Source organism: Lonchura striata, chromosome 7, assembly GCF_050655825.1.
Source record: "Lonchura striata isolate lonStrDom1 chromosome 7, ASM5065582v1, whole genome shotgun sequence".
In the NCBI taxonomy this organism is placed as follows: Eukaryota; Metazoa; Chordata; class Aves; order Passeriformes; family Estrildidae; genus Lonchura; species Lonchura striata.
In genome coordinates, this window is record NC_140709.1 from 20,490,251 (window position 1) to 20,511,284 (window position 21,034).

Consider the following 21,034-nt stretch of genomic DNA (forward strand, 5'->3'; position numbering starts at 1 on the left):
GTCTTTGTTACTCCTACACCCTGTTGTTGTATGGTTGTTTTGTGTACAGCCAAAATGCCTACTTTGTCTTCTGCCTGCCAGCTTGACTCTGTATTTTGTGAAGTCAGTGCAAAACTCACCCTGTGGCCAGCATGACAGAAAATTAGCCTGGCTGTCATGGGCAAAGGGATTCTTCCACAGCCAGTGACACAGCCCAGGACCCTCTGAGAGAAAGTGCATTTCCAACTCTGTGCAAGATATTACTGTTCTTATTAGCTTTCATGTTTATAAATGTTGTTAATTTGTTGTGGATTTTTAAAAATCAGATATTAAATTTCACTTCATACAAGGGCTGAGAAGTTCTTGTGTCGAAAAAATTAAGTTTATTACACTTCCCTTGACATAGCAAATTGGGATACCTTTATGTAATGTAGATGGACAAATTTAGACAAAGCATACAAACTAGATTAATGTGTAAAAGCCTCTAAATTAAAATCAGTTAAATCCTAAGGTTAGTCAAAAAGTAATCTCTTGGATTTTTCAATAGTTTTGTCTGAATGAGAAACACAGAATTTGATCAGGTTTAATTTTGAGACTAATACTTTATGTTTGTCCCATCACTTCCAGTGATTAGATGCCTTTTGTAGAAAATGCCCCTCTTTGAAAAAGAAAATGAAGGGTTTTAAAGTCTTTCTCACAGTTTCTTAACTTGAGATGGTCTGTGCTGGAAGTCAGCTGCAGTATCTGGGATTTCAGCACTGGAAGGCTAACAGACTGTGTAAGTCAGTAGTAACAGGCAATGTTAAGTTCAAAAGGGCAGTGGAAGAAATACTGAGGCAGCCTTGAGGGTTTGCCCTGATGGCTTAGGAAGGTCGATACTACGACAGAAAGGGCAAACTGCCATGAAGCAGGAGGCAATATCTGAGAAAATGATCCCATTGTCATGCTCAGTTTTCTGATCTTCATTTTCAATCCTTTTTCTCCAAGCACATAAAGAAGCCAGACTATGTGACGACAGGCATTGTACCAGACTGGGGAGACGACATAGAAATTAAGAATGAAGATCAGATTCAAGGGCTTCGTCAAGCTTGTCAGTTGGCCCGTCATGTCCTGCTTCTGGCTGGAAAGGGCTTAAAGGTAACAATTACAGAAGTCTCACAACAGCTTGGGTGTTTTTTATGCTTTCACTTATTTGGGTTTTGTTTCTACTTTTTTGTTCTTTTAACTTTCCTGAAAAAATAAGGATTTATTAACTTTTGTTTCAGTTAATGATATGCCTGCTTAATTACTTCTGTACTTTGGACCTATGTAATGTATAGTTACTGGTTCAGGTGTAATATCTCTGTGTTTGTAATCTCCTTCTCTTCAGATTGTGTCAAATCATGTGAGTTTCTCCTAAGGCACATGCTACACTTTGTCCTTTCATTTCATGGCCCATCTACCTCATATGTCATGCTTTCCAGCTCTGCATGTGTACAAGCCCACACTTGGTCTGCCTTCTCTATTCCCATCCATCCTTCAGCCTGCACTGTCCTGTGGGATCCAGTGCAACTTGTAGAGCTCCCACTGGAAAAAACAGCTGCCAAATTCTACACAATTTTCCAGAGTGCATTGATAGTAAAGCCTCCTGATTTCCAGAAATGTTCCTATGCTATGCTTTATAGGATATCTCCCGAGAAAAAATGTAGAGGGAGGAGCCTACTACTAGGTTTTGCAGATGAGGAAATGCTTTTTTAGCCTTGCCTTGGTATTTCATGTAATAGCATATTGGATAAGGTGAAATGGGTTGAGTAGCTATGAGATGCAGAGATAGATGGGGACTGTAGGTCAATGCCATTGACTTAAAAGGGGATTTTTCTTTCAGCTATCATCACTCTTTCACAAAGGTATAGTTCTGGAGCTGGGATGGCAAATAACAAAATTGCCTGAAGCTTTAATCTTACATAGCTTTATGTATGTTTAACATTTTAATGTTCAATTGTTTTTCAGTACAATAAAACTTACTCATTTAAAGTTAAAGGCATATACATGTTTCCAAAGGATCAGGGTGCAATGTGGGTTTCAAATGAGAGCAGTTTTTCACAAATACTCCTTGGTTGTTATCATGTGTAAATAAACACGTATACAGTATGGTGTAGGTTATGAAGCAGCTCATAATATGTGCCAAATCATACATAAAGCAAAATACTACACATGCATAATTAATATATTGGAGCAAAAAGGTGTATAAGGTAATAATTACACAAACAGGACCTGTGAACTAGGAGAGAGCTGGTATTTGGAGTTGCAATGCTAAAACCACAGCCCAGGTCAGTCACAGGCTGATGGTGAGCTCTGTTTTACACAATTAAGTGTTTGTTCAAGACTCTACCAACTGGGAGGATGCTCCAAAATCCTCCCTTATTGATACTTAGCATCTTCTACTTTTCAGCCTGTTGCTGCACGTGTTTGGTTTATACCCATCTGTTCTTGTGCCAACACTGTTCTTTAATTTAAGCAGCTTCCTGCCTTTCCCTGAGTCTTCCCCTTCATGCAGGAATAGAGCTGTGCACCAGACTGAACAAACAAAGATCTTTTAGCCTAGTCTCATAAGATGAAATCTACATTCCTATTTTACCTGAGGAGTCCCATCCCTCCACCTGTTCCTATTATCTTACTGAAACCACCTTGCACACAGTCCTCCAAACTGTCTCTTGCCTGTGCTTTATAGATAGTGGCAGTTGAGAGCCCCAGATGTAACAAAGGTGCATTATAATCCATGGATACAGAGAGATAGAGTTTGAACATGGTTTTGATGTTGCCATTACTGCCTGTGGGATTTCAAATTACGATACAGTATTATATATGATAGCTTTCCCGAGTCTCAGTTACAGATTTGGGAATAAAACCACAGATTCTATGACATGAAAATATTTTATTCTATACCATTGAATTGCCCTGTTCCGAGTAAGGGATTAGGGGCACAGCAGGTGCCACCCCTAACTTGCCCAGCTAGCAAAAGTATCTTTAAAAGTAAAGTACATACTGTTAAAAGCAGAACTTTGCACAGAGTGTAAGCAATGCAGAGACCAGAGACCTGTCTGCTGAGTATCCAAAAACCACATCAAATTGCTTGAGCAGAGAAGTAGTAGACAGCAGCCAGTCAGGTATGTAGCAGTTTAGTTTGTCTGTGGGCTAAAGATGAAGATGTTTGAGCAGAGGCAGGAGCAACAAACCTGTATTTATCCAGAACCAAGGGCTGCCATATCCAATCCAGACAACCTGCCAAGGCTGCAGCTGCAAAATGGGTCATGTGCAGTACTCCCAAGTCCTGGTCTTGAGCTCTCATTCCTTTCTCCTCACCTGCCAACAACATTTCTATGCTGAGCAAAATTCAGCTGAGTAAACAGACCTGGTTTTATCCTCAGCACACTGCACAAGTGCACTCTCCTGTATTGGCTATGCATGGCCACACAGTATTTCAATATATAACTGTCTCCTGCACCACAGCCTACCTGTATTCCACGTGTTACTTCAAAATCACAGCCACTGTGATATTTCCTTCAGTGTGCTAAGAATGATACTTGTATCTGTACAAAGTATGATTTTCAAAGGCTCAGAACTCATTCAAAGCAAAATCAATTTACAGAGGAACCCTCAAAAGTACTTCTCAATTAGAGAGGTTTCCCTACCAAATTTCAGCTCTAACCATTCCAGAGATTGAGTTGATCAAAAAGAAAAGCAAGAATAATATTATTTTAAGCATGTGCATTTTGCACTCCGTGGAAACCCAGAAAATGGCTGACTGATTTATGAGAGGGGTTTTTTAATATGTAAAATCTTACAGAAAAGATGAATCTAAAATCATCAAGCATAAAAATTAAGATTTCTAAAAATAATGAGTCAGTACTTGTGGATTCATTATGATCATCCAGGCTATGGCAACTTTAAGTAAAATAACCTTAAAATTTGAATCTAAATATTTCAATGTTTTATAAAATCTAGGAATACCTGGAAAACAATTTATTAAAATGCTTAAATACATTATGATGAATGTACTGGGCAATTACAAGACTTACTAGCCTTTCTTTTACAAATAAAAGGGGAAAGTAACATTGTGTTTTAAGGGACTGAAAGCATTGAAACAAGACTTTTCTATAGCAGCTACTGAAACAATGTAATGGGAAATTGGTGTCTTTGAGAAAGTAGATATGGAAAAAAGAACAGAAAGGAAGTAGGCAGGATTTTAGGTTTTCTAGGAACCTTTGAGTGCTTATTTCTACTGCATGCTTTATTTAAGATCTGGTTTTTTGGAGGGTTTTTCAGAAAAAAAATCCATATATCAATAAAGTATATCAGACAGTATAGTGTTTTGTATCAAAGCAGCGTATTCAAAACACCCAATATTTCATTGAAGCTTGGCTGCAATCACATGCAGTAAATAAGAGAAACTCTCTTTGCTTTTTTAACAGGATGTTATGTTTGATATTTTAGGTTGGCATGACAACTGAAGAAATAGATTCCATTGTTCATCATGAAATAATCAGACAGAATGCCTATCCATCACCTCTGGGCTATGGAGGTTTTCCAAAATCTGTTTGTACTTCTGTAAACAACGTGGTATGTCATGGTATTCCTGACAGGTATTTCCTCAATAAAGTACATTTTACAACTGGAAATTAAAATGTTAAACTGGAATTAATAAATTGTATTTAAGATTGAATATACTTCAGATTAACTAAATGTTGTACTTAAATGCATTGTAGGTGCAGAACATGTTACCCTGTGATGCTGATAGCTGTTACAGAAATACATGTGAAACAGGAAAAAAAATATTATCCTGGTTTTCAAGACACTTAAAGAAAAATAGCATATTGCATTTTGAGTTTAGTGTGTGTGAGGGGAAAAAAAAGCCTGGTATGGTCTGATTTTTTGTTCATGCAGCAAAATAAGTATAGGCTAAGGCATAAATATATTTGAATTTATGTGGGATTTTTTTTATATTCTCAATACATTCAGCTACTCACAAAGTAAAATATGAACCCTAGTGAGAGAAAAAGAATAAATATAATGGTAGATTTTTCAGGTGTTGATATGTTTTTCTTGTAGTTGTTTCTCATTATTTTATATTCAGCTACACTTGTTCTCTAAATAGTCAGAGCTGAACATTAAAAATGGTTATTCTGTTTGCTTCTGCCTTCCTCCATCACAAAATATCTACCCCTTGATTTTTTATGTATGTGTCATTAGGTGTTTATTCTTATATTCCCTTTGTTGGGAGCTGTCTGTCACCATTATTTTTTTTTTTCTGTTTATGTTTCAGTCGACCTCTTCAGGATGGAGATATTATCAACATTGATGTCACAGTGAGTAATTCATATAAAAAAATAGTCTTTGATCAACTTTAGAATCACTAGTAGCAACAGGAAGAATAGTGGATTGGAGATGGGGGATGCACAGATGGATGTGCTGTTTACTTCTGAGCCAAGGCACAAGCAGCTGGTTTCCTTTTTTGTTTTTAACTGTGTGTTTATTCCAGCTAGACTCAGGCCTGACTTGAATTTAGGACTGGAATCAGATGCACTGAGATCAATGTTGGCCTAAGTGAAATGTCAACCCAATCCTGCTATGTGTCATGTTTTTGAGAAGGTGTAATTGTTATTGATCCACTGTGTAGTTAATGCAGAGCACCACAGTACTGGGCAGCAGCTGAAGATAGATATGTATGAGATGAGCTAACATGAAGAAAGCCAGCATTTTTCCTTCACTCTGCCAAGATTGATCTTCCTCTTCCTGCTGATTTTGAGTGGGGCCTGACATTATCTTACTCTGTCATTAGAGGCTGCATTGGCCTGGGTATGTCAGTCTATTTGGACAGCAACTCTTTTGCTAGCAGTGTTCCCTACATTTATTAAAATCCCCGAAGGTAGTGTTGTGTTCCATTTCTGGTATAGAAGCCCTGAACCTTTTGAGCAGAAACAGAAATAGTGTGATATAACTGTGACTTAATATTTCCAGGGAATCATCAATTACAGCTATTTAAATAAACACAGGCTGGGTTTTCCTAGGAGCAAGAAAGCACAGGAACTGTGCTTTAGAAACCTAATTCTCATTTCATTTATGAAAAAAAAATATTTTGTCTTGCAGAAGTTTTTTTGCTTTTGCTGTGCATGTTTTTATTTTTTCCAAAGTGCTGTTTATTTCTGGTATGGACACAGAAGTTTTTTTTTTAATCTCTCCATTATTTTGCAATAATATGTCACATACAAGGGAGTAGAATCTCGTAAAAACAAGCTTTTTAAATCATTAAAGAACCTATTGGTAACTTGATACTATGTTCATACTGGCAGAGTGAAGAAATCTTCAGCAGACCTACCTCTGAGCACGAGATTCAAGCTTTCTAAAATATTTTTTCTATTAAAATTAGGGTCGATGACCTTTTTCCCATTATATACTCACATGTGATCCAGAACTGGATTTGGTTTGGCTTGGGCTTTTGATCTTTTTAAATTCTTTCCCATCTCCATACTTTCTAATTGTAGAATTCTGACTATCAGGTTTACACTGTGCAATCTAGCATTTTTAAACTTTATTTTTGACCTTCATTTTAACTTTGGTGAACCGGTGTCGCTTTGCTCAGTTTATTAAAATAAATCAGTTTGCAACACTAAGGATTTATATCATATTTCTTTGTACCTCCTTAAAGTTCATTTTACTTTATGTTCAGTCTGTCAGGACAATAATGATACCTTAGATTTTTAAAAAGTATAGACTCCTGTCACAGATACTTTCAATGAATTGAATGCAATATTTTTAATATTAAAATAGTGTGCATATCTTGTCCACTCTGCTTCACAAATGTCTGACTAAATGTTACTGGCCTTTTTGCAGACATATATTTATTTGCTTTTAATTTACTCTCATAAAATAAAATAAATCTTGATATTTCTGTGAATGTGAAGATTCCTGCAAGGATGGGAATTGCTGACTATCTTTGTAAGATTTTTTTTTTTTTACCATTTAAAACTGAACTGTGCTGTGTGATAGTTTATTAGTCTAAAACAGCTGAGGAAAAAATACTACTTTTCAGCATTATTATCTGATCTCTTAGCTTATTTTTAATGAGAAAAACTGGGACATTTCACAGCTGGACAGAATAAAAATCAACGTAAATATCACACAACAATTTGTTTATAATTGTGTACAGGTTCTATAAAGTAATTAAATAATACTCAGGATGTTAAGTGTAAATACCTAGCACTATGTACAGATTATCTGAACAAAAAAATCCATTTTAGCATAATTAAGGTGGTAGAATTTCATAGATGAAATACAAATTTTATAGGCTTGAAATATATGGACCTGAAAATGTGTTTTAGTATAGAGATAATACTGTTACGCATTATTGGATCCTCAGCATAGTGCAATTTTCAGCCTATTGTTACCAGGTTAATGTTTCTTACAACTTGGTTCTTTCACTGAATTTTAAGGAAATAGTATATTACGGTTGCTGTGGTTGTAGTTTATTAACATCAGAAGTATGTAATTGCAGCTGATGGTCTCCAGTAAATATTATCATTTGCTTTGTTGTTGGGGTTTTGGTGGTTTTGTGTTTTGTTTGGGTTTTTTGGTTGTTGTTGTTGTTTTTGGTTTGGGGTTTTTTTAACTCTCCTATATTTTAAATCTGTGTTTGCTCTTCTAGGATGATGATGCTTAATGTTGGGGGTTTTTGTGTTTTCCTTGCTAGAGCTAAAATCAAACTAGTTTAGTTTAAATATGAGCTATCTACTTTAAAACCTGACCAATGGTCATTAAATAAAAAAATAAAAAATTATTTTACGGTAGTTTGAACTGGCATAGGAAGCTGTAGAGCAGAGGGTTGCAGCTGCTTTTTGCCAGAGCAGTGGCAACACAGTTGGGCCCTTGCTGGCCCTTACCTTTCTTTGAAATACCCTTTGCTCCTAATGGCCTGCATTTTCTTTATATCTCAGCTTGAAGACAAACCTGGCCCTGAGATAAACTGTCTGTAGCATGGGGTTTTTTGGGTTATGGGTTTTTTTTTAGTTTGGGATCAACCAACAAGAATGTGAGTCTGTCTTTCACAAATAGTTTGCCAGTGGCAAAAGTTCAGTGGTTCAAGCTCGGTGAGTAATTAGTTGTAGAAGGATAGTTGCCCACTGTTTGGGAGAGAAAAAATGTTTTAGAAGATCAAAACTGTTCACCATTATAATTTGTCTTTTTGTAGGGAAATATCCCTTGGTCTTACAATTAATTATGGGCCTGCCTGCCATGTGCAGAGCTGCAAACCCCATTTTAATGGTGTGTTGCAGAGCTCCATAGTGCATAGCCAGGATTTCTTGTGCTCAACTGAGAATTTCAGGAGGGCTAACATTTAAAACCTATGAAATTTCAAAAACAAAATTTAAAAAAATGTAATTAATTCAACAGCATGTTCAGTTTTTAGGACATGAAATTTTTCAGTGCCACAGCAGTACATTTATTCTCTCAAAATTCATCTCTGGAAATCAGAAATAAAACCTAATGTTAATGCCACATTGTAGCTTAAAAATGAGATGAAAGAAAACCTGCAAGAGCTGACAGTGGGTTTGGTCCGTGGGGTTCACTCTGGCTGTTGGTAGCAGGGTCTGGCTCTCACCTCCGAGCTCCCACGGGGGTTGCTGACTGCAGGCATTCACCTCCCCGCCAGCCACCAGCGGGTTCTGCCTCAGTCCCTGCCCCTCTGGGGTGCAGGCAGGTCCCTGGCTGCCGGGGCAGGGCCACGATGGGTGGGCACCCAACAGCCCCCAAGGCCCACCTCAGCCCATCCACGGCCCCCACCCACCTGCTCCCAAGCAGCCCAGTTATCCTCATGGCCTGTGGCTGAGCAGAGTCACTGCCTGGTGTACTGCTGGGCACTGATGCACAGCTTCTGCTTTTCTTGAATTTTTAATTGGCAACATTGACAACCCTTAGGCACCTTGCAGTCTTTCAAGCTTCTTTTTTTTTTTTTTTCTCTGCTATGTTTTGCTTTTCCAGTCTTGCAAATGACTTATCTGTCTATCTGTTGCAATATATAACTTGTTCCTAGAAAGAATGGATTTAATTAAGACAATTATTTGTCTCTGGATGCAAAATGATAAAATGTCTTTGCATTTCTGTATATGTTTAGGTGTATTACAATGGCTACCATGGCGACACTTCTGAAACCTTTTTGGTGGGCAATGTGGATAAATCTGGTGAAAAGTTAGTGGAGGTTGCCAGGAAATGTAGAGATGAAGCAATTGCAGCTTGCAGACCAGGGGCTCCCTTCTCTGTAATTGGAAACACGATCAGGTAAGCCTTATATTGACAAGTAAAAGGAGGGCTGGCAAATGGGACAAAGGTTATTGGTGGTTTGGTATAAAGCTGATGACATGTTTTATGATTCAAAACCATCATTTCAGTCTGATATCAGTATGTGAACTGCCAAGCTATAATGTTGTTCCTTGGGTAAGAGGTATTTTTTTTAAGTGAATTACACTAGGGTCAGCAAAGATAACTGTAGAAAAATACAAAGATATTCATAAAGTAGATTTAAATTAACAGATGTAATTTGCTGTGGGCTTTTGTTTATTTTTTATTTGTGTGTGACACTACACCACATCTGTCTAATGGTGTAAGACAGTTAGAAACCATTGTTTTCATTGAATGTTACAAGGGAATTAGTCAACGTAAATAAGCTCTTTGTTTAAAAACTACGAAAATATTTAACTCAAGAGCTTCTGATCTTACAAAGAGCAGTGCCTGCTAACATCATAGGGAAGAAAGAGCTGACATTCAGAGATTTTTTCTTATTTTGCATCTCTTCTAGCCTTCACATAAATGCAGTCGTGACTCTTCTGCTGATGGCTTTAAATAAAAATGTGTCTTAGATTTTGAAGGTACCTATGGATTATTTTAAAATGTTTGCCAAAAGAAAGAAATAGACATATATCATATACATTTCATTAAGCAATACTTCTTCGGGCTGCTAATGGTCCCAACAAGCTATTGAATTCATTCTGATTACTTAAAAGCTGCAAGGCTTAGTCACCTTGAAAAGATGCTGCCTTTTTTTTTTCTTTGTAAATCTTCAAATACTTTAAGAAAAAAAGAGAACGGCAAAATATCAGTTAGATGTATTTATAGCTTTAAAAATATTGTAACAGAGTCTGAATCAAACTTTAGTAAAACCTCTTTGGGTTATATCTGAGAAGCTTTTATTGAAGACTTTGTATAAAATTGTGTTTTTGACAGTTTTAAATTATAGGCTAACTAGCCTGGAGAAAAAGGATAGTGTCTTTCTGTTCTTTCATAGGAAATGTTGAATCAGACCCCTACTGGGAAAAGAAATTTAATGCATATCTCACTATCTTACTGTCCATGAATATAATAGAAGTGAATTCAAAATGTAGTTTTATTTTTGCAAATGGGATGAGTCGATAGATGCACCTCATATTTTTGAACACCTAGGGTTCAACAAATTTACTGGTGGTGCTCTTGCATTTTAACAAAATTTATTCTTGAGTAGAAGGGGGCACAGAACACTGGATTCTTATTCAAGCATTCTATCGAGCTCTGCATTCATGGCTGTGTCTAAAGGGCATGTCAGCCTTTGATTCTCTCTGAGAGGTAATTATCCTTTTCCTGTCACGGAACAACAAATGATAGCTAACTACAGAGGCACATTTGCAGTAGTCACATTCATCAACTGCAGAAAAAAAATTCAATTTAATTGTGCAACACAGCTGCACATAGGCTTTTTGAGCATTTCTGTTGTTCTCCCTGTCTTGCTATTCCTCCCTCCAGATCTATTTTTTAAACTTTTTTTTCTGGTTATTTTTTCCCCCTTTTTGTCTCTTCTTCCATTTTTACTCTCTGTACTTTCTTGTTAAAGTAATTTTCTTTTGTGGCTCTCATTCTTTTTTCCCCATTGAAGGCTATGAATGTAGAAAATTATCACAATTACTCATATAATTGAGCCTCTTTGTAGCAAGTGCAACTCCAGTAGCCTTTCTCCATCATGAAAATGGTTTCATTATAGGGTTTTTCATATTCTCTGACACCATCTACACAGAGGAACAGGCGTGCAGATGAGATGTACTAGGAACAGGGTAGATCAGTAAGGTCACAGTAGGAATAATTAGCTCTGCTATGGAAAGAGCATCTAGGCCTTTTACTGCTACATAAATGTACTGTCCATGGCTTTTAGTCACAAAAAAACTTACTAACAAATGGAGCTCCCGCCTACTACTTTGAAAAAAAGATTTGTATCAACACTACAATTTTCCATCATTAAGACTAATAACACAGAGCCTAGTATACATCAAGGGGAATAAAAAGAAAAATCTCACATTCAAGTGGCGGCTGGGTGCTGACCTTTGTTCCCTTTTTTTGTGTTCAACTTAACTCTTTACAAAAAAGAGCCACACGCCACACCAACATGCAGGTGAACTCCAGCTAGTGCTAGCAAAGCATGGCATTCAGTTGGAAAATCTGATAAATCTCCATGCAGGATAATGCATTTCATTACAGATTCACTACATTAATTCTAGCTGTTTTTTTTTTAAAAAAAAAAAAGGAAGAAGAAGAAAAAGAACAGAGTTGAATGTGACATTGGATTTTTGCTGTGTTGTTACAGAGGTCAGTTTCCTTGCAAAATGTAAATATATAGTTAGTGTCCCCTTTGCAAAGCAGATTAATTGAAGCTAGTAGCTATTCAAAACTGCATATGAAATAGCAGGTCATTAACTTTATTTCTCAAGATTTTATCATGTTGATGATTTAAATGTGCTGATTTGTTTATAACTACTTTAACACTCCCTCTGCTGAAGGCTCACCTTGGCTTGGTGAAGCTGTGTGTTTCAGTTTATTTGTCATTTGACATTGGTTACAGACAAACATATAATACCTATATATATATATCAAAATCTCAAGTTTCACAAGAGTTATATATTATAAATGCCTGAGAACAAGTACCTACAAGATAAAAACATTTAAGTCCATCAGAATGGAAATGTATCTATGTTTCTGTCATCAGTTTTTCTGTAAAGGTACTCCAGTCATTTCCAGAATGTATCTTTTGCACAAATAATGAGACTATTTCCTTTCTACAGTAGATATCAGAATAATTATATCTTGGAGTAAGTTTGCAGTCAATATTCTAACACAGTCTTTGTCGTGGAAGCTCAATAGCTGACACTGAATATTTCATTGATAGCAGTTCATTCTTCCATCGGCTACAAGTCGCAAATAAAAGATTGTATGGATTTGTGAGTTACTTTGCTTAGAAAAATTTGGGTCTTTCCTAATCTCTTTCTGCTGGAAGGCATATCAAAACTATTGGTCAGTTCCAGTGTAAATGGAATTGGTCCCTATGGTCCATTTTCTTCTATCATTTCCGACATTTTCAGACAAAAATGTATCTAGTTTGAAATCTGCTTTTTTAGACAGTGCATCTAAGTGCATGAAAGTGTTAGGAGTGGAGAGAGCTAAAGAACTTAAAGGTGATGTCATTAAATAAACCAAATTTGAACTCCTACAAAAAAAATAGTAGTGATGAAAGTATTAATAAATGGTTTAAAATGTTTAACTAGTAAGTATATGTTTTGATATTAATTTAGAACAATATAAAGCAGATTTTTTTAAAAAAACTGTTTCTATCAGATTATGCACATTTAAACAATAAGTGGCTCAGGCAAAATAAGTCATTTTAATGTCATCTGTGATAGATTTTCCTTGACAGCTACTGTAAATTACAATTACACTGCTTCTCTCTGCACTTGAAAGTAAGCATTGCAATAAATTATCTTTTATTTCAATCCATCATGTCTGCTTTCAGAAACAGAGAACCTCAAATAAAAGTTCAGCACTATTGTAAGAAAAATACAGTAATTTGTGTTCCAGTTTGAAACTAAAATGTACCTTTCTTTCAAAAAACAATTGTTGGCTTTCAAAAATATTACTAATTATACCTAAACGTTTATTGTCATTATAGGGAATCCCTGAACTTGTGCATTCCCTCAGTCTAGGATTGCTATTTCAGAAAAACAAAAAAGAATGGTTAAATATTTTCCCTGTAGAATTTTGTAATTTCTCAAATTAAATACTATGGTACTATTCAAAACAGGTTTTTTAATCACAAATAAATATAGTTTAAGATGAGTCTGTTTCAATACTTTAAAAAAAATAGCAAGTATACCATTCAGTGGCCATTTTGCTACTAATATAGCTAAGACAAACATGATTACTTCTAATTACAAAAAAAAAAATCAGATCCTTACATAAGAACACAATTATCATGGGACTGTTACCAGTTTCAGTGTTTCTCAAGTATATTCACTGCCAAGAAGTGTTAAGACAAATTTGTTTAACAACTTCAGCCATTCATGTCATGCTGCTCTGCAGGACTGTTTTGGATAAGGTTTCATCCCTAGTAAGAGAAACTGGCACTGTGGGAGAAGCATCCCTGGCTGAGGCTCGGTTCACCAGGATCCTTATCCTTGGCAGCAAAGCAGTCTGTGCCATCTTGTCCAATCAGTCAAATTCTTTCTTCCCTTGCGCCACCACAGAGCCCAGAAAAACAGTAGCTATTAATACTGAAAATGGGATTGTTTTGCTTTTTTTTTTCTTCAGTGAATGCTAAGAATACTAGACCAGACCTACCCTGAGGAAAAAGTGACAAAATTTGGTAAAAAAATAAAATGTTCCTCTAGGTGCACCTAGAGGGTATCTGCACAGGACAGCTCCCCAAGGAAATTCTTTCAACCTGCTTTTCAGCTTAACAGGAGGGATTTATCACCCAAGAGCTCCTTTGAAGGGAAGCTTGAGTATTGAGGAAGGCTTTCTAAGAGAGTCAGTCCTGCCTGTTCCTCCTTTGTGGCAATTTCCCTGTTAGGCTGCTGTCAGGACAGCAATGCATGTCTCCACACTTATCCCTCCTTTCAGAGAATTAGCTGTTGTCTGGCAACATGGGAAGAGGATGCTCAGATGGCAACTGACACCTATCTCTCCTGTCTCCACTCTCTGAAGCGTGACACCACCATACGACAGGCTCTGACAGTGGCTTCAGGGGGATAGCTTGGCCCTCAGTGATGTTCCTTTACCAGCTGGGTCACTGCCAATCCATGCCAATGCCAGACACTTGGCCTGGCTTTGTATCAGCAAAAGAAAAGCAGCACTGCAGCTCCTCATGGCTCTGCAGCCACTGGGCTAGAACAGATGGCAGCAAAACATAAAGTCAAGTACTGGGCTCACTAAATAATTATGCTTTTAATCCTGCCCAATTCACCTCTGCCCAAATATGCAACAAAGATCAATATGTGTGATAATAAATGTTGCAAATGGGTATTTTTAACAGTGATCACTATGAAGAGCCTTCTTTTTCTCTTGATGCTGTCTTGTGAGGTGTACCTCTGCTGCCCCAGCATTTGCTCTGAAAATGATTTGCTGGAATGTACCCCATCCAAGGGGAACTGGCAGACTGGCACATTCTTTCCCACAGCAGATGCCAGGCAGCCCAGCTCAGCCATGCCAACTTCTGCCTCCTGCTTTCCCTGCTTTCCCACTTGCAGTCAGGGCTCCTCTAGCTGGCTAAGCTTACTCTGCCTGTCTACAAGAAGCATCTGATGAAGTTGGGGCTGCAGTCTTGTAAGATTGTCTTATGGGAAAGCTGCAAAGAAAGGCCACCACTGACAGGTCCTGAGCTGGGCAGTGAGACAGTGAGACCAAAATGTTGAGCTGTTGTCAGCAACAAATGATAAATGTGTGTAAAAATGCTCCACTCCCTGGCATCTTGATTTTTTAATCAGATTCCACAGCTTGGGAATCCTGAAGACCGGAGGGGCTAACCAAGACCATAAGTTTAATTCACTCTTCTCAGAGCTGTCTCAAAGTTACAGCCAACAAGTACATTTACAGGATTACCTTTGCAAGTTGTAGCTAGGATTAGCAGTTTCATTTTGTTATGAGGGCTGGATGTTTTACTGTAACTCCACAAGGATGTAAGAGCTCACTAGGATTTATTAAATACTCCAAAGTAAAACTAGTGGTTGTGGAGGGAAACACCTCATAGGGCCTTCTGAAGCGCATGCAAATACTAAAACCAGGTTGAAAATGGCTGAATTTCATACCTGCAGCTTATTTTCTGTGTGCCACTTCAGGTCTGTTGACCGTGTTACATTTTATATGGAGAATACCAAGGCTCTGTATGTAAACAGAGGGAAGAAAGAGGGGCACAGTGTTTGTCAGTGTAGATGTCAAAGCCCTGTGAGCTCCAGAATCCACTCTTTTGATCACAGACAGTAACCACCAAAGTACTGATGCTAACAGAGTTGTTTTCAAGCCGTTTGGCAAGAAAGTGGTAGAATTCGTCCTTGAGATGCTCATGAACCGTTTCTTTGCATGAGGACAGGATACTGTTGTAACACTGCCTTCTGTGTGCCCCAGTGCTTGTGCCCTTGGTGCCCAACACACAGCTCCTGCTGCTACTGCCACCCTCCTTGGCAGCAGCTGAATGCTGAGGCTGGAGCTTCCCCTGCACACTGGAAAGTATGTAGCCATGGTGCTCAAAAGAATTTATGCACAGAGAGAAACTATTTCTGTTTTGCTATAGAGCACTGATTTCTCTGGAAGAAAAAATCCTGTAGTAATACAAAAAATGACCATGCTCTGTCAGTGGTCAGGGATGCCATGTAGGGACATCAGCAAAGCTGAACAGTTAGTGTGATTGTTTAAGATTTTGCAAAAAGACTGGCAGAAGGAGATGAAAGAAAACCTTATCACATGTTGCATGAATGGCTTCTCCCACCTCTCTTCAGAGAATCACTTCACTCGTGTGGGAATCATCATCTTCATTGCTTGGGCTTGGTCACTGGAGATCTTGGATTTTGTTTCTGAGGAATCTGGCTTTCTAACTCGTCACCATTCCCTGTACTTTTTGCATGACCTTCAGCGGCATTATAGCCAGCAGGCCAAATCTCTGATCCAGATATGGGGAACATGATAGAAAGGCAGGGGAGAAAGTATTTTCCATCTCTAGTAGGACCTCTCATTGCATAATCTGTCATGATTTTTTTTTTCAAAATAATTGATGTATAAAGTTTATGAACACATAAATTATTTATAAAGCCTGGACTTTGAGTGCAAACAAATTAAGCCCCAATTTCTAGCTTTATTGGTAATCCTCTTTGCCAGTACTTTAGGGTTTGGGGGTAGCTAAACCTGAAATTTCTATTCTTCTCCAGAGTTAATGAAGAAATGTCATGATTTTTTTTTTATCAGAGCAATAAAAAGGTAAAAGTTAATATACGAATCCTGTTAAAACATGTTCTAAGGTCTGAAAACTGCAGCATTAACCAACTCTACTCTCTCATTGCCATTTAACTGTGGTGGAGCAGCATGTCCCCCAATTGAGTGGCATTAAATTCTGGGACGATGACCCATGGTCACTGGAGCCAGCACTGCAGAGTCTGTGGAGCCTGGTGTGCAAAGGTGATTACTTTGTACAGCAAGCTGAGGCCACTTTGCACCTGAATGAAAGCTACCCCATGGGGATTAACAGGCTTTAATTTCTGCAACAGCTTTACTTTTAGTTGAGTTTTCTAACTTTTTCAGCTTTCCACCTGTAGTGAAACTGTGAGAGAGCATTTCCTCATTTCCTAAGATGTAAATACAGATAAACCTGAAATTTTTCAGTGCCTATCTTCATTCAAAGGAGCAAATTAAGCTTTTAATGTTAGGCAAAATCTCTTCAAGCTAAGTGGGTTCCTGTCTTGCTCCTGTTTGATTTTAGAACTAGGATGGGGGTAATATGCAGGGACAGGGGTAACTTTCTTGTCACTTCTAATCCATCTCTGGAACTTTGTGAATCTCCGCTTTTTTCTGGTTTGGATACGGGCAGGCCTCCTGGCTGAGCTGCTCAAATCACTGTGTCCACCACTGCTTCCATCACTGCTTGAGTACAGGGAAACCCTGAAAATGAAGCCTGCAGACATGGGGTGGGCCAGCAGCCAGAGGATACCCCATGTATCTCCAGGTCCTCTGGTTTTGGGATAGGATTTGCTTTCCTACCATGGGTAGGGATCAGTGCTCAGCCATGGTCCTGCAGGCAGTTCTCAGAGATGCTTCTCCCTGAGGCAGCCATTAAAAGCAGGGCAGATCTCTCAGGCAGACCTGAAATACTGTAATTGTTATGATTTGGTGTTGCCTCTCTGGCAACAGATTAATTAGAAATATGTTGTTATTTAGCATACATATATTTGCTGAACTTTCAATACGTTTTTATACTAAATGTTTGAAGTATTATGAAAGCAAAGTACTAGGGCTCTTAACTCTCCCTGTTGGCAGCAGGAGCCTCTTCTCCTGCAGGAAACCCAGTGCAGGCCCCTGGGTATGCAGCCCAGCACAGAGTCTGCACTTACAGAGAACTCGGCAGAGGCTGCGATTGGTACTGTGCTGGGGCCTTGGCTGCCCGACTTGGCAACTGCTGCTGTGCCATCTTAAAATAAGTTCTCAGTGTGCTTGTGGAAAAGGTTACCCTCCATCAAGCAGGGAGACAACACACTGCCGCTTTACTTAGCAGGGCTGGCACGGGAACTACCAGCCTCTGTTGGCGGGCATGGTTACTCTGAAACCTAACAATGGCTCAGCCATGCTCGCTTCAATGGCTGTCTTTCGGAAAGGTGGCGAAGTGGTGATCCAGTGTCGCTAGCAACGCGGTAGCAGGGGCTGGGGCCGTCTAGCGGGGCTGGTGGTGGGGGCACACACCCTGACAGGTCCTCTTTGCCCCTGCAGCTCCTTGGCACGGCAGGGTGGCTTCCAGGTCTGCCCCTTCTTCGTCGGCCACGGCATCGGGTCGTACTTTCACGGGCACCCCGAGGTGTGGCACCATGGTAAGTGGCCCCCGCTCTCCGGGCCCGTCTTGCCCCGCGCCGCTCCGCTGCCCCCGGGCGATGAGAGGGCTCCGGGAGGGGAGAGGGAGGGCGGTAAAGCCAGCAGAGCCCCACACACACCCCCACGCACGCTGCCGGCCCGGCGGGGCGGGGGATTGCCGGTGGGGAGAGTCAGTCGCTGGAAAGCTGGAGGGCACCCCCGGGCTCTTTCTCTGAGGGTCGCGTGGGTATTTATGAGGGCGAGTCGCCCGCCAGCGGAGTTGCCGGGGCCGCTGAGCGCCGCGCACCGCCTCCCCCGCCCGCTGCGGGCGGCAGCCGCCGTGCCCCGGCCTCCGCATCCCGCCGCGCCCGAGCCGCGCCGCCGAAGTTTGTCACGGGGCAAAGAAAAATCTGCGCTAAAGCGTTTGTTAAAAGCTCCCGGCCTGAACGGAGCCGCCGTCGGGGTGGTCTCGCTGCGGCCGGAGTGGGATCGCTTTCGGCGGGTGCTCCGGCTCATAGCGGGGCTCGGATGCACAGTACCTGCGAGCTAAAAATGCGTTTAAACAAAGGGCTTGGTTGCGTTCTCTTAAAAAAAAAAAAAAAAAAAAGACCCAAGATGCATAAATGCGGTTTTTTTTTTTTTCTTTTGTAGCCAATGACAGTGATTTGTTAATGGAAGAGGGAATGGCGTTCACAATAGGTTAGTAACTCTCTGCTATGGTTTTCTGTTAAAAAGCACACACGGAGCAGCCCAGATTTGTAACATTTCTTTATTGGGATATAGAAATAACCGTGCAGACAGGGGGACGTCAGTGAGATTGACCTCTTAGAAAATAGATTAAAATATCATTTTAAATATGCATTAGAAACTATTTGGATGAAATTATTTTCAAATTACAAGATTTAAATAATGAAATGTTAATTATAAATTTTGCTAATATTTGACTCCCGTTTTTGGCAAGGCAGAGACTCTGCCAGAACACTTGATGTGAGGAGGGTGAGAAGGATGCGATCGTGTCCACGAAGCCGAGCAGCCTGGTGGCACTTAGTCATTCACTGCCTTCCAGAGCTGCTGTTGGGTTTGGGGACTACGGCGGCAGTAACCAGCCGGAGCCTCGCCCCGCAGACTGATCGTGCTCACTTCCAGTCGTGGAGAACTGCTGGGGGAAAAGCCTTCGTTCTCACTGTGTGGCTAAATGGCATGGCAATTAGAAGGAAACAAGAAAATTGTTGTTTTGCTGATTTAATGAACATTTTAAGCCTGTTTAAAAAAATCAAATATTTTAAACTATCTGTTGTTTATAAATGTGGTTGGTGCTTTGGTTATTATCCACACGGTCTTAATTAAAGCTTGATTAAAATTCCATGCTTTTACAAAAGAGGACTGGGCAACTTCCTACCTTGCTATTTTGTCTTCCTTTTTAGCTCACATTTTAGTGTGTTAAGAGAATGCCAGCCCAGGGTGATGGGACCTGTGTAGAAGGGTAGCTACCTGCTGAGATAGCCCCCTGTTCATGATTGTTTCACAATCCACACAGGACTGCAACTAACTTTAGAATGCATTTTGTTTTTCTTGCTGCAGAGCCAATAATAATGGAAGGATCCCCTGAATTTAAGATTCTGGAGGACAAATGGACTGCAATTTCTGTAGACAATAAAAGGTGCCTGATTTTATTTTTTGCTATTTCCTAAGACATGGAACTCATCACTGACAGCCCAAAAAACCTAAACAGATGAGCTTCCAGGCATGGTGAATGTGTTTTCCCCCTCAAACTGCTAAATATGAATTTCAGATCGGCACAATTTGAACATACCCTGGTGATTACCTCAGAGGGAGCAGAAATCCTCACTAAACTGGTGGAAGAAGCCTAAAGATGGAGCGAGGAGTGGAGAGACTTGCTGTACTTCTGGGATTTCAAGTTTCACTCAGGACAGAGAAGAGGTTTCTGTAATTTCTGAGGGGAATGGCTGTTGCATAAGTCACTCCAGGGGACAGAAAAAGCAATTTGAGGGGTTGGCTCTGGACATAGTTCTTTCTGTGTATTACCTGGTGAGTATTTAATAAAAGTCTAGCTTTTTTGTGACCCTTGGAGCAGCCAAGCACAGTCTACAAGTGGCAAAGGGTTTGGGTTATTTGGGGTTAGTGGCAGAAAGTGGCGCCCCTCTCTTCCAAATCCTATGTGGGGCAAATAGGTATCAAATTATACAGTCTTTAAGCAGCTGAGAGGACAGAGAAACATAGCATTTTCCCTTTATAGCTGAGGTATGGAGTCAATTTGCCTTTGTTGCGATTAACACAGTGCTGTTTCCCAGGTTTTAACTTCTACTAGGATGGAAAAAAGTTTCCTGAGTGTCAGGCAGAGGGATCAGACTCTTCCCAGCATCAATCCCCTGCTTCTTGCCTCTTTTTACACAGAACAAAAAGTGATTAAAAATGAGATGCAAAGCATGCCTCTCCAGGGATCAATAATTGCCCTGCTTGAAAAATTAGCCAGTTTGGGGTAATCACTGCTCTGTGGTGCCCATGTTAGTTAAGGGAGATGCACTTAACTCTACAGTTTAAGCATTTTATGGAGGCAGAGGAGTTTGCAGTCTGGAAGATGAGTCCTGACTCCTGCACAGAGTTTGGAACCAATGGACCTCATGAGCTGCAGTCTCACTCAGCCCTGTGCTCTCTGCAGTCCTGTCCTGGGTCTGCCAGGCGAGCAGGGGTTGATTTGCAATTTAGCCAGTTGCTGACCACCCAGTGGGAACAAACAAATCTGGAATTGATATTTGGGGGCTACCAGAGCAGAACCCGGGCCTGTGAAATGTGGGGTAGCCTTGGAGATAATTAAAGGGCTTCCAGAAGTTCCCCAGGCCCACGGCAACAGTGGTGCTGTTTGGTACAAATAACTTGGCCCTCATTGCAGGCAGATGGGGTCGCATGCTGAGGACTGGCCAGTTGCACATTCAGGCAACCAGAGTGGCTCAGCACTGGCTCCCTCAGTGGTCCTGGACCACTGCTTTCTTACGGCTTTACTCTGCTGTTTGTTTTCATTCAAGTACAGTGAGCTCCCAGCTCTAATAGTTTCTAACAGCAGCTTTTCAAAAAGTGGGGTCCCCCTCCCTGAATACAACTAACACCGCGGGGCAGCCACTCAGCCTCATCCTCCCTGAGAGGAGTTTGGAAAACCATAAAACCTGCA

The 21,034-nt window shown here is 40.0% G+C and overlaps 1 protein-coding gene and 1 long non-coding RNA gene across 5 annotated transcripts in view; one reads left to right on the top strand and one right to left on the bottom strand.

Moving 5' to 3' along the window:
* Positions 1-19,930, top strand: part of METAP1D (methionyl aminopeptidase type 1D, mitochondrial) — a 50,762-nt gene extending 30,832 nt beyond the window's left edge. For all 3 annotated transcript variants that reach the window (XM_085584465.1, XM_021552369.4, XM_085584464.1), the window contains 8 exons: positions 967-1,116; positions 4,453-4,601; positions 5,282-5,324; positions 9,128-9,291; positions 17,770-17,867; positions 18,499-18,546; positions 19,429-19,507; positions 19,640-19,930. In XM_085584465.1, coding sequence (XP_085440591.1) covers positions 967-1,116; positions 4,453-4,601; positions 5,282-5,324; positions 9,128-9,291; positions 17,770-17,867; positions 18,499-18,546; positions 19,429-19,507; positions 19,640-19,718 — 810 coding nt within the window. In that variant the 3' untranslated portion in view covers positions 19,719-19,930. The remainder of the gene's footprint in view (positions 1-966; positions 1,117-4,452; positions 4,602-5,281; positions 5,325-9,127; positions 9,292-17,769; positions 17,868-18,498; positions 18,547-19,428; positions 19,508-19,639) is intronic.
* Positions 1-21,034, bottom strand: part of LOC146766901 (uncharacterized) — a 36,783-nt gene that overhangs the window by 6,275 nt on the left and 9,474 nt on the right. The gene's annotated exons all lie outside the window — the stretch shown is intronic.